At 41.4% G+C, this 13,347-nt stretch overlaps 1 protein-coding gene across 1 annotated transcript; it reads right to left on the reverse strand.

The window, feature by feature from the left end:
- Positions 1-964: 964 nt before the first annotated feature.
- RB195_014461 (uncharacterized protein) lies at positions 965-1,462 on the reverse strand (the record flags this gene model as incomplete). The annotated part of the gene is made up of 2 exons (XM_064204743.1): positions 965-1,154; positions 1,416-1,462. The coding sequence occupies 2 exons, from the start codon at positions 1,460-1,462 to the stop codon at positions 965-967; spliced, it is 237 nt and encodes a 78-aa protein (XP_064060624.1).
- Positions 1,463-13,347: the final 11,885 nt, after the last annotated feature.

Here is a 13,347-nt window from a genome sequence, read left to right on the forward strand (position 1 = left end):
TAACTGTGATTAGTGAGCAACGGCCTGCCACCACTACGTCACTGAGGTCGTGCGCTGGGCTTGTATTGCAATTACGTGATAGAGCTGGATTCTAGGAAGGTTCAAAGAACAAGAGCGCATCAACGTAGCAACGTAGAAAATGAAAAAAACGTACAGAAATGAAAATGCTAAAAATGAAGCAAAAACGTAGAAAATTTCTGCAAGAACAAAACAACCTGAAAACTTAAAAATTGAAAACTTTCCGACAGCCGGAAATTTTGTGATACGTTTATTCAAGACACCATCGTATTGAATTGCTGCTCCGAAAGAAATTTGACATTTTCTAATGTTAACTTGGATTGCGATTTTTCAAAACACCATTTAAACGCCATCTTTTTTCGCTCTTATCGCATTTGGTCATACCATAATTATTTTACTCTACCTTTTTGAAGTCTGCGCCTCGAAAAGCCGCTTCTATTATTTCATAATTCTGTATCTTAATAATGATCCTGAACTCTTTCATCACGGTTCCGAAGATGTGTATTTTTCAGCAGATCAAAAACCTGTGGCCTGTATCTGAATACAACAGATCGTTTCGTGATGAAATGGCATAAGAACTAGTTTCTGAAGACCTTCTTCATGCAAAAAGTTGAAACTTCATCACCCTGTTTTCAAGAACTTCATTGACGGAATCTAAAGTAGTGTGGCGCACCCTTCGGTCAGGTGCTGAACTTTTTGAACCAACTTTGCGTTACGGTACATTCGAAAGTATCTGCATCACATCACGCCTTGATTAAATTTTGAACTGGATCTGTCTGTATATATCTCCATACGTAAACGGTCGATGCTCCAAACAGAGGCGAGCAGAAATAGCGTGCGACGCATGTTTTGCACTTCATTAGGCGATGAGGGACGCTGATCGGCAGGGGAAGAGGCAGACGCAGCGCAGTGGTCTGTTGATGCTGCTAACTGCTGCGTACCGCAATTAGCGATCGCCGTTGCCTTTCATTTCTCCCAGTGATGAGCTGTCGCGGGAGCTGTGTGCTAGCGCTACTAACGATACGCCAGCTAACGATATGCATTCATTTGCACAAATATTGTCGTCGAGCATTTCCAGCTTCGTACTGACGTATTCCTCACTTTTCGTTTTACGAGGCGTAGCTGTTTCAATCGGTCTGGAACACTTCGAAAATCTATCACTTGTTTCGCCAAATCAGTCTTTTTACCGTCTGCGGGATCGATTCACAAATAACTTAATAAAAACAAATAAAATAAGCTAGATACTAGATATGAGTATATGTTGTGAAAGACACTAGATATCTCATATCTAAATTACAAAGACATAGGAAAAGGTTCGTTCGTTTAACTGGCAACAATTTAGAGCTTCGTGTCATGTGTTCACAACGATCCGCTGTTAGAAAGAAAATGATGCTCACCTAGCCGGAGGAGTGAGAGCTGCTCTGGTACGCTGAGCTGAAATCATATACTTGAGTACGGCTTCAGTTCCTAACTGTGTTTGCTTCGGAGCCCTCTAAGTGCAAAGAGCATCAAGAATTGGTGGGAAAAATCCCGAAAAGACACATTTGGAAAATTCCAGATAGACAACATCAGCGACACGTAACAGTGTGTTGTGATGCAGGAAGAAGTTGGCGACATGCCTGAACGTGAATGGGATTCAGTTGGAAGTGTGGCTGTAATTCTGCACAATTTATTATAAACGGAACAAAAAACTCGGAGGCTTTTTTCGCTGCGTTATCTAACTCGTTCTATGCTTCTCCTTTGAAAAAAATCATCTAAAATCTATAAAGCCTACGTAGAATTTCTGTGCTGAGTGTTTTTTTGTGTTGTGTCTTCCTTCTGATGTCGAGAATTTTTGATTACTCGCAGAAGTCGCCATGAAGCTATTGGATTCACCAGACCGTATCTAAATGAAGGCAAGAGTGGCTTTCGACGCCAATGAGACAAACGATCTTTTCCCCCCCCCCCCCCCCCCCACCTTCAGTTTTTAATATCCGGTGTTCTGAACAACGGTTTGAACCTGAACTGAAACTGCGGAGTATCCGTAGGTTCGAAAACTACCCTTGTAGTGCATGGAGCCATGCATTGGTGTTGAATGTTACCCAAACATCACATTTTCTTGACGGAACATTCGTGCGTGTCAAATTGAACTACTTAGTGAAACCCTTCAAATTATCTTCGATAGATCGACTGTCCTCAGAGATGTGCATTTTTTTATAATTTTGTAATTGTAATAATGTAATTTTTCTGTGCATTTTATTTACTGTTATCAAGGTTCTGACTGATGCTGTAATGCCATCGAATAAAGATCGAATGCACAGATTGTTTTCACCCGGAAAAAAGACAAAACAAGGCGACTTCAATTCAAACTAACATGTGAAAAAGTCAGAAGTCGGGTTCAGTGTCTCAGAAATCTAGGCAACAGGAAAAGCACAGTTGCTGATCAAATATACTCACTGTAAAGGGCTGTGTTACTTGTAAAGGAAAGAACAAAGAAAAAACACAGGAGAAAGAGCAGAAGTGAGATAAAGGAAAATACGTAGGAACATCTTACAGTAAGCGCTCACTCATAAAGATTTGTGGTTTCATACGTCGGTAAAGTTGAGTCTTGAAGTTCCTCCTTCTTTCCTGAGAAAAAAGATGGATTTTTTTCGGACACAGATAATTGTGGCAATGTATTCTAAGCCAGTAGCTGTTATAAGCGCTGCGGGAAGGTGAAAATGCTTTGCAGTGGAAGTGGCGACGCATGAACACTCCGCACTAATAAAAACACAATGACAGACAATGATTGCGCATTCGCAATAACTCCATCATCTCTAACAGCCAACAAAATATCGATGTCGTTAAAGGAAAAAAAAAAACTCTTGCCTTAGAACTGAATCATAAAATTAATTTACTTTTTTCAACAACATCTACATATTGAATAACTAGTGAATAAATTCACATATTCATTATGTACACATATTCTTGACTTTTTTGCAGTGTCTCTGCACATACATGGTACTTCAACATGCTACAATTTCGTACAGCGCTTTAAAAACACTTGTTCCTTCCCTTTTTTGATTTTCTCAAGGCCCAAGCAGAGGCAAGCTCTGATTTCTTATACGAGAATGAGAACTTGTCAGAAATCAACTACAAAAGCAGCGCTTTCTTTCGGTCAAGACGCTGATTTCTTCTTCTATTCTGTTTTTTCTTGCGATTTGGATCATTTTGCTCTGTCAAGGATAACTCGAACCGTGGAGAAGCCAGCTTGACCTGGATTATAAAAGTTGCTGTAAAAGTGCATGTTTCTTTAATCATCGGTGGCTGCTGCGGATTTTGCTATACAGAAAATCGAGAAAATTGATACTTGTCTATACATTCACCTTTACTTTATGTGAACAAAATGTAATTGAAGTTGAATGTTAGTTACGTAAAGTGGATATTATTACGAACACTTTGGTACTCACAAATTTAAGAGTTATAAGAATTTCAGAGCTTGACATAAGTGCTATATTTCATGTAGATGTTTTTCCTTGAAAACTGAATATCTTCCCTAGTAATTTATGTACGCTTTCCACCTGTTTCACAACATTTGCGGAACAACGAATATTGCTCACGGACGATGCGATTCCTCATTTTTTGAAAGCTTGTAAGTTATTATTCATATTCAAAAGGAATTTTGAGCACCCTTAGAAGACTTGAGCATTTTTGAAGAAAAAATCCTTCAGAATGTTTCTTTTCATATGTGTATGTATATACATATATATTTATATATACATACACACACATGCACATATATATTTGAAAACAGTGTTATGCGATACATTCAAATTTCCGAGCGATAAACAATCGATTGATCTTAACAAACACACTGTGGATTGAAATATTCATGCTTCAAGGATATCCAACATCTATGAGTTTCTAACAAGAGGTGCATTATGTCACTTCACCATTATATTGTTCTCGCTCAGTCTACCTTCAGAAAACCACGCGTTGATTCTCAGCTCCACGGTCGCACCAACTGAGTCAACAGCTGCAATTCTGCTGATGTTTATGAAGAGCGCTCCTGCACGAAAGCACGAATGTCTTCCAGATCTCCAGTGATTTAAATTGGTTAGGGGTCCTTACTACAGTATTTGTGGTGTAGTTTGCGTAAATTGCGAGCGAGAGCGTACTGTAGTTTATTTTCCCTATAAGTGTTTAGACAAAAACGAATTCCAAATGAAAGTGGGTTGATTTTTAGCAAACACACTTGCTCTGTCGCCAGACGATAATGATGTTTTTCTTTGGGTTGGGAGATGAGCGCTGATGGCTCTGTGCATATGTTGTTTTCTTTGAAATGTGATAATAATTTTACAAGTCTGTATTCGTTCACGCATCGGTAGACGTAGGGCTATGTTAGAGGATAAGATTGACTCGGCCGTTGATACGATCGTCCTACACGGTTATGGAGTTGGCATGTGAAAATAGTGTTTCCAATGCAAACCATAATGCTCAGTGTGGCCCAATTGAGAGCTGCGAACTTTCCCGACTTCCTTAAGAAGAAACTCTGCAGTTTTTTGCAGGGTTGTATCGAGTTATGAACCCTCAAGTTGTGTTAATGAAGAAAAACACGGCTGTCCAGTGCTTGTTAGCAAACGTCAAAGAAAAAAGATTGACTTGAGATGAGAGTTTGGCGGATAAATATCCACATAAGATCCGTTCCAGTACATATATGTCTTCTTTAGAATTCCATTAGAAGTGCCTTAGTGGCAACGTGCGATGATACATCATCTGCTTTCTTCCACACACTACGAATTCTTGGATTTGCAGGGAGTAAACTAAACTCGTTCTCAAGCGAAGTTTTCGTGTCCGTCAGGGTAGACATCTTACAAGTAGAGAAGATATTCTCCTAAGGTGCTGGCGCCGAAAATCAAGAGTTTAAGAAACAGTGGTAGTCAACTTCTTGGCTACCTAACACTGCGATGAAAATAGTCGCAAGCATGAGATTAATGAGAAGTGATGGAATTACAGACAACAAGCAACAAGAAATTTAGTTATGAATGCATGGAAATAGACGACTAGAAGAGTTTGCGTGCTCATTGATATATCACGTACTCAATAAATCCAAGAAAGCTAAACAGTAAGTATAAATAACTCTGTATATGGCAACCATGCTAAAGGTGGATCTGGTAATGTCCACCATACAATTTTCTTCGATTGTACATTTTAAGAAATGATTTTAATATTGATATTGAAACAATTATTATTATGATTATTAATATTGATTAACAAGCATTCTAAGGTGGTTTTTTGGAATCATCTCACATATCAGGATATCTCGTGCAATCATATTTTAATTCGGGTAGTTCTCAGTGGTGCAAGCATAGCGCAGCCGGTAAGAGGTTTGGCTGTGACCGCACGATATACAGATAAAGTTTTAAATCGCCCTAGTGCCAACTAAGTCATTCATTCCTCAGAGATCGATAAACTGATGCCAGGCATGTCTGAATGTGTGAATGTGTGTGTCTGATTTTGAATATAAGTGAAACGCGTGGGCGCATCTCCATGGGGATTGATAAAAGCCGTGCACTTTATCCTTTACCCTTTTGACTTGTTGTAGGTCTTTTCTTTCGGAGTCCGACACCATGTCGGTGAACAATCTAAAATACTTCACCCAGTCACAACACGACTAAGTCTGATATCTGGAGAACCTCCCGCCAGCCCTTATCAACACACTGGTGGGGCTCTCTAACTATTGCATAGTAGGCTCAAAACGATATGAAGCCGCAGTTTGCGAGGTCCCACCTCGGATCCAACTTCTGCCTCCACGCGCGGTTTCGAGCGCGTACGCAAATGCACCGTGCTTCATGTCATTTTGACACGACTATATAATGCAAGGTCCCTAAGAAATGGAAACCTAGTAAGGGAGTTGTGTATGACGTAAAAACCACATGACATAGGCAACTACCGCGCAATTTTCCTGTCGAAAACGAGCTCTTCAATAAAGTGGTCCAGGACAGAAGTGAAAGATGTCAGTTTTAAAGTCGATGAAGGGGACCGCTGTGTCTCCCCTTCATCGACTTTAAAAGTGCCTCCGATTCAGCTGAGGAGGATTTCCGTTGCTCAGAAATCTTCCATTCCCATGTACTACAAATGGATAGCCCCGCTTGTGTGCTAATAAGGACTAGCGGTAGGTTCTTCAGATGTCAGACAATCCTGTCGGGACTCAATGAAGTACGATTCTTTACCGACATGATAGCATGACGGACTTTGAAAGGAAAACTTATTGAATGACTTGCAGGGGCGAACCGACGTGTCAAGTAAATGTTTTTATCTTCCTAGATATCTGATATCAATTTACCGACCCAAGAGGGATGAAAGGCTTGGTTGGCACTCGGGCGGGTTCGAGCTACTGATTGTTCAATCCTACTGGACTAGTGCTAGCATTATTTCGTTTAAAAATAGAAAACACTACAGTCGCGGATGTACTGGTTCAAAGACGTAGTCGTGTTCTTACCAGATAAACCAGGAAGAAGAAGGACAGTAAAACATCACAGGGGATGTCATATCATGCTGTATAATAACGCGTGTGTGTATGTGTGTGTTTGTCTGTGTTTGCCTGTGTGTCACGAAAATACCCCATAATGATGCAGAACTCTGCACCGGTGAGGTGCCGAACCATCGCCATACACCTGATAGGCGAACACTTTACGTTTTATCCATTGTGCAAAGATATGTGAGGATGTATGTTGGCTTTGATTAGGCAAGTTAGTCTCTCTCATATGTTAGTGAGGATAAATAAACTTCTATGTGAGTGTATACTCTCAAACTTGCAAACTATCATGCTGTATAATAACGAGCTTAGTCCATGTGTGTGTCTGTGTCTGAGTCAAGAAATTCTAAAAAGAGAGGGAGACGGATACCATGATGTCGGTTTGGTGCGCTAGAGCCTCAAAGCGGTAAAATTGGGTGAGACGAGTCCTATGGCGTCGTTTTGGTGTCCCGAAGCCAGATAGCTGTAAAATGGGGTGCGACGGGTCCCATATGGTCGGAATGGTGCACCGGTGCCAGAAGGTTATAGAGCGAGGAGAGACGGTTTCCACTGCGCCCGATTGGTGCGCGGGAGCTCCAACGCAGTAGAATGGGATTCTGTGGTCCCTTCGCATGTCTATTTCCCAGCATGTCTCCTGATGCTGCTAACATCCTTTCTTCAAAAAGAGGAAACAGGCGTGCGAACGGCTTATAAAATATAATACTTGTAGCCATCTGACGCGATCTGACGTAGAACGTTATTTTGAATGACTACGATAGTGATATTCACGTCATTTCATGTTAGTACATCGTTCTTTGCTAATAGTTGAAAACGAAGGAAACTCATATTCGAATAATGTTTCCAAATTGTAGAGGTTTGAAAGGAAAACAGATATAAAATCAAGTTTGATTGTTCTCCAATTATAGAACTGATCGTTTAAGGAAAAGTCATAAAATCTTTCACCTATGCTTAACTTTTTGGGCAAAAAAATTGAAAAAAGCGTTGATAGAAAAAAGCAATTCTAATCTTACAAAAAATGTCGCTACTGTTATTTCTTTTTGATCGGTGAAGGCGAGCGGAGCGAACACCAAAAAAAGCCTGAATAGCCGGATGTTCAGGCTGGTATCATGATATATAATAACGAGCTTAGCCCGTGTGTGTGTGTGTGTGTGTATGTGTGTGTGTGTGTGTGTGTGTGTGTGTGTGTGTGTGTGTGTGTGTGTGTGTGTGTGTGTGTGTGTGTGTGTGTGTGTGTGTGTGTGTGTGTGTGTGTGTGTGTTTGTCTGTGTGTCACGAAATTCGAAAAAGGGAGTGCGACGGGTCCACTCGGCGTCGGATTGGTGCGCTATGGTCATATAGCTATAAAATGGGTTGCGACGGGTCCTGCGGTGTCGGAATGGTGCGCCGGCGCCAGATACCCATAGAAGGGGTGCGACGGGTCCACCGGCGCCAGATACCTGTAGAAGGGGTGCGACGGGTCCACCGGCGCCAGATGCCCATAGAAGGAGTGCGGCGGATCCACCGGCGCCAGATAGTCATAATATGGGGTGCGACGGGTCCATCGGCGCCAGATACCCATAGAAGGGGTGCGACAGGTCCACCGGCGGCCGATACCTATGGAAGGGGTGCGACAGGTCCACCGGCGGCCGATACCTATGGATGGGGTGCGACAGGTCCACCGGCGGCCGATACCTATGGAAGGGGTGCGACAGGTCCACCGGCGCCAGATACCCATAGAAGGGGTGCGACGGGTCCACCGGCGCCAGATACCCATAGAAGGAGTGCGACGGGTCCACTGGCGCCAGATAGTCATAATATGGGGTGCGACGGGACCACCGGCGCCAGATACCTGTAGAAGAGGTGCGACGGGTCCAGTCCACAGGGGTTACACTGGCGCGCCGGCGCCAGATACCTATGGAAGGAGGTGCGACAGGTCCACCGGCGTCGAAATAGTGCGCAATAATTTCGTGTGCATGACGCAAAAGATAGATGGTTGCAGCCGTTTCAATGCCGTGGCCACGGGCGCTTTGCTTTACACCCTATATGACTCCTCCGTGTGTTCATTTCCTTCTTCGTTCGCCTCAAGTTGGTAGCATGCCGTTCTCAGGAAGTGGAAAAACGTGTGCAAACGGGTGCTTAAATAGTAGCAAGATGTTTATGTGGTCTGACGTGGAACGTTATCTTTATCAGTAAGAAGATGTCCTTCACGTCATTTTATGCCGAAACATCATTCTTTGATAACTGTTTATAGAAAACAGAAGAAAAACCCATATTTAACGTGATATTTTTAAATTTTGTCTATAATATATTGATAAGGAGTATTTGAAGCTGAAGTTCGAATGTACTCCAAATGTAGAACTGACGCGTTTAGAAAGAAGACTATGAAATATTTCCCTTATAGTTATAATATAAAAAAGGAAGAAAGATTGTTGGAGTCCAATTTCATAGAACTAATAACACTAATATTAATTTTCGTTGATTAGTGAAGGCGAGCGAAGCAAACAACACAGAAAGTCTGAAGTCCGGTTTTAGCCGGACCTCAGACTGGTATTAATATATGGGCAATACCGTTGAACACTAAAAAATTTGTAGTTAATTAATAAACAGGCGAAAAGTATAAAATCACCATCAAAATACTCTGTCATTTTCACGCCTTCAGAACTACTACCGCAACAGATTAAGTAAGTCTGTTTTTTTTTCTCTTGAGAACTACAAGCGAAAGATGGCATAAAACCATAGGTATGCCATCTTTGCCTTACTTTGCCGAATGCCAACCACTGAATGTTGCACTCCTTCCGCCACTGCCTCTTGTTTTCTCAGTGACTGAAAACCTAAGAAAATAGGGCAAAGCCCTGAACAAATGTTGTGCCAGAACAGACGCGAACTTCAATTCAATTGATATGCTGCATAATTAGGTGCTCAATATTGCATGAAGCTGCGCGTAAATAACCTAATTCTGGGCCTAAACTAGCAAAGAAAAACAAACAGACCCACCAAGTGTTTGAACATTATAAAAATGACTTTTGTAGGGGAAAATGTTACTATTACATAGGTTGAAAAAAATCGTGATGGTTTCTTACGACGTTCGGAAAATGCATCCAGAAATAAGAAATGTTTCCAAAATGTTTTACTATTCAAAAAGGAATTTCTCACATGGACAAGGCGAAGCATTTTCGACATCTGCTTTTTGCATTTAAAGTATCACGAAATTGAAAAACTACAGAGAAAAGCCGTAGGACCTTATGGAAACATAGATTTTGGGGGCGTAGATTAGGAGATTGAGCGTGGTCCTGCTTCATTCTTCCTAATCGTCATAAACACGGAATTTTTATCATAAAACTTGCATCTGATCCTACGGAGCGAGTTGGAACGCGCCACCCTTGTGCACGTGAAACATCCACGGGCGAGCGGTCGGGAATCAATCAGGTCTCCTCAGCAACCTCTTCATGCAAAAGCAAGGTGATGAGGGAATCAGAGCGTGTAAAAGGATGGTGCGTACTTCGGAGGGACCAAGGGGGTTCTCATGCGGTTTTCAGGACGATCAGAGAAAACTGACTGACCACATTCGTAATCTTCACCTTATCTCTATTCTTTCCATCAGGATTATGCAGGGTTCCTCCATATTTCTCACCAAGAAGGAATATTGCTTGGAAATTCCCGCAGTTTGTCTTAGAGCCTCAAAAATGAGAATTTTGGCCTCTAAGATATAGGAAAACATCGGCGGAGCAGTTGCCGTAAGATGAAGGAAAGTTAATTTTTGCGTTTTACATAGCACAAAACTTCCGTAAATTAATCCGTTGTTGTTCTCAACGTCGTCCACCCACCACTCTACAGGGTTCTCGATGTCTCATAGCAGTCATGATTTTGTTTTTCCTCAGAATTTTTGTGCTTCTTTCGATGCACTTCATGTAACACGAACCTCAGAGGCAGCTCAGTTTCCCTTATCTAATATGATTAATTTTTGCAAACTTGGCAGTTAATTTTGAAGATTTGGAAAAGCAAGAATCAATAGAACAAAAAGGCAGTCAGAACGGGAGTTTTTTTTATAGAGTGAGGAATTCTCTTCCAAATAACTTATAAAATTTTCGAAATAAGAGATGACTGCATAAGCACGTGCCCAATGTTCGTAGATGGTACTAAAATGTGTAGCGGGGTTGAACTCCGCCACTTCTGTTCACTTTTTTGCATGCACTGAAAAGGTCGCCGTGTCTTTTATCTTTTTGTTGCCGAGCATCGTTCAAACAAGTGGATTTGTGCTCAATAGGTAAATGGAAAATTTTCCAGAATGAGAAAGAAAAAGTATATTCCCCACATGTAATGCTATACGGATTCCGGGAAGGCGCGAGTGTTAGGACTGTGCAAAAAATCATTTCGGACATTCACTTGGATCGTGTTCCCGCTTTTCAGACAATTAGAAATTGGTTTGGCAGATTTCAAAATGGAGACTTTGGAAGATCAATCCAGCTCTAGGCGGCCTTCTGGCGTAGATTGCAATATTGTGAATACGTGAGAGGGAAAAATTCTGGGATTACAACAGTAGAAACTGCTTAGCGGATAGAACTGTGAAATACAACGGAAACCACTCATTGTATTAACGAAATTAATTTTTTTCAAAATTTCACATGTGGAAGTTTCACTTTTCAGACACGAACTCATGTTTGACTTACTCATCCAATACGTTTTCTTCTATGTGCAATTTTAATTTTGAGAATGGAAACGTTTACTTCCTATTCTTCAACCCAGTAGAACAAAAGCAAGCTTCATCCAAAACCACTTCCACACAAAAAAATAAAAAAAATAACGGATCTCAAGAAATTCAATTTTTTTCGTCTGCATATGCCTTTTGCACGCGGAGCTTAGACATTGTAATAGCAAAACAGTTTTAAAAGAACTCATTTTTGCTGAGAGGGAATAAAAATTAGATGCTCTAACTATCCAGTCGGAGGATTTTCTAACAACAAGAAGAAAGAGGCGAAAAGGGCCATCCGTAGAAAAGGGATTTACTGCGTGTTTTGGAAGCAGAGGATGTGCGCATGCTGACAGGAAGAGAGTACCTCGGCGTGATGCAAAAACAACTATATGAGGTGAGACAGCGCATGACATGCCGCATCTTTTGACCACATCATTCCCGGCAAATGCTGGCATGATAAGAATGAAGAATGCGAGAGTACACCCGCGAGGATGTTTCTTAGACGTAAAGGGAAGTGAACACAAGACTGAGAGGGAATTTAGGGCAATACTGAATACTTCCTATATTAGGTTACGAGCTACTTTGCAGTCTACAGCTCGAGGTGTTCATAACAAAAGAAGAAAACAAAAAGTGAAAGTCTTACAAAAAAGCTCGGTAACTAAACAGTTTTTGCAGAAAATTCAGAACCAGCAAGACTTCGGTCAAACCACCATTCTTCGCTTAATTCCTGTAATTCGACACAAAAAACTTTTCTGTACCAATAAATAAATCTAAATAAATAGTAAATCTAAGTACTAATACTGCTGCAAGTATGTCTTTACGGATGTACGCCAAAGAATGTGTACTTGCAAGAAAAATCTCCAAAAAGCTCTTGCAGGCTTGCTTCTCGGGTTGGGCGGAAACAGGCCATTAATAACCGTAGAGCTACATCACTGCTTCAAATAAATTCTCCTCACTTCCTGTCAAAATCCCCAACCATACATTTGAGTGGACCAGAAAATTTAAGAATCATAAATAACAAACTGAGTGGTTGAAACAAAGTTTGGAGACAGAAGTAGCTGAATGCATTAATCGGACGGAGTTTTGCTAAGATAAAATGAAGAGACAGGGGATATCATCATCTAAAGCCGTTCATCAGGGCTTCAGTTAGATGAAATGTCGTGAGCTGGAAGTCGGTTTAAAGAAAAAAACTAACTTTGCGAAAAAGAAAACGATTTTTATTGATTCGCCCTTTCCAGAGTGAAAAAAAACCTGGAAATAAATTTGATTGGTGATTTGCAATCGAATACCAAATCGCTGTTATTCACACTCAATCATTCATGTAGCAACGCGAACAAGAACCGCAGAGAAAATGCAAAATACGCAAACTTTTGAGAGAGAGATTCACTAAAGTTGGCCTCACCGAATGCGCAGAACTCACCGAAAGCAGGAGTGCGCGGTGAGGTCGCGAATAAAAGCTCGCTGCAGTCGGCGTTGATTGGAACAACAAAAGAACGGTTATTACTCAGCATATTCGGGTCGATGAGGGAGCGGGGCACGAGGCATCACTGAGAAACATATCTGAGCCTTATCCTGCTTAGCATCCTGCTGACTTCAGAAGAAAATGCCTTAGCATATTGTAATTGATGCTGCAATAGAGATTAAGAGAATGTCTCAATTAAAGGCAGCATGCCACAAATCCGAGGCGGTGCGGATTTCAGGTGGAGTAGTCGTATACGGGATATTAGATTATGGAGAGAGGTGTGGTTCCGTCTATTTCTACCTAATTGCCGTAAAAAAACGGCATGGAATCGTAGCGCGTCGGAACGCTCGAAGCCGTATCTTCCGGTAGGAAGAAATGAAGGGAATCACCCTCCTCCCCATAATCTACAACCCCGTATGCGAATACTCCACCGGAAGCCCGTACCACTCCAGATTGGTGGGGTGATGCGTTTAAGGAAGATTTTGGGTGTAGTTTTTCTTTCAGGAAACGCATATTCTTGGCCTTGTTTACCTGAATTGCTGCGGAGTTGTTTCCTGTGTATCCACGCATCTCGGAAATAACAAGATAATCAGTGTTAAGGAAACAGCTCAAGATTTGTTTAGAAAATAAAGTTGGCAATTTTTGAGAAGCGAATGTAGTTTCATTCGTATGGTAACAGTTGAGATTTGTTGTGATCTTCTT

Source organism: Necator americanus, chromosome V, assembly GCF_031761385.1.
Source record: "Necator americanus strain Aroian chromosome V, whole genome shotgun sequence".
Taxonomy (NCBI): Eukaryota; Metazoa; Nematoda; class Chromadorea; order Rhabditida; family Ancylostomatidae; genus Necator; species Necator americanus.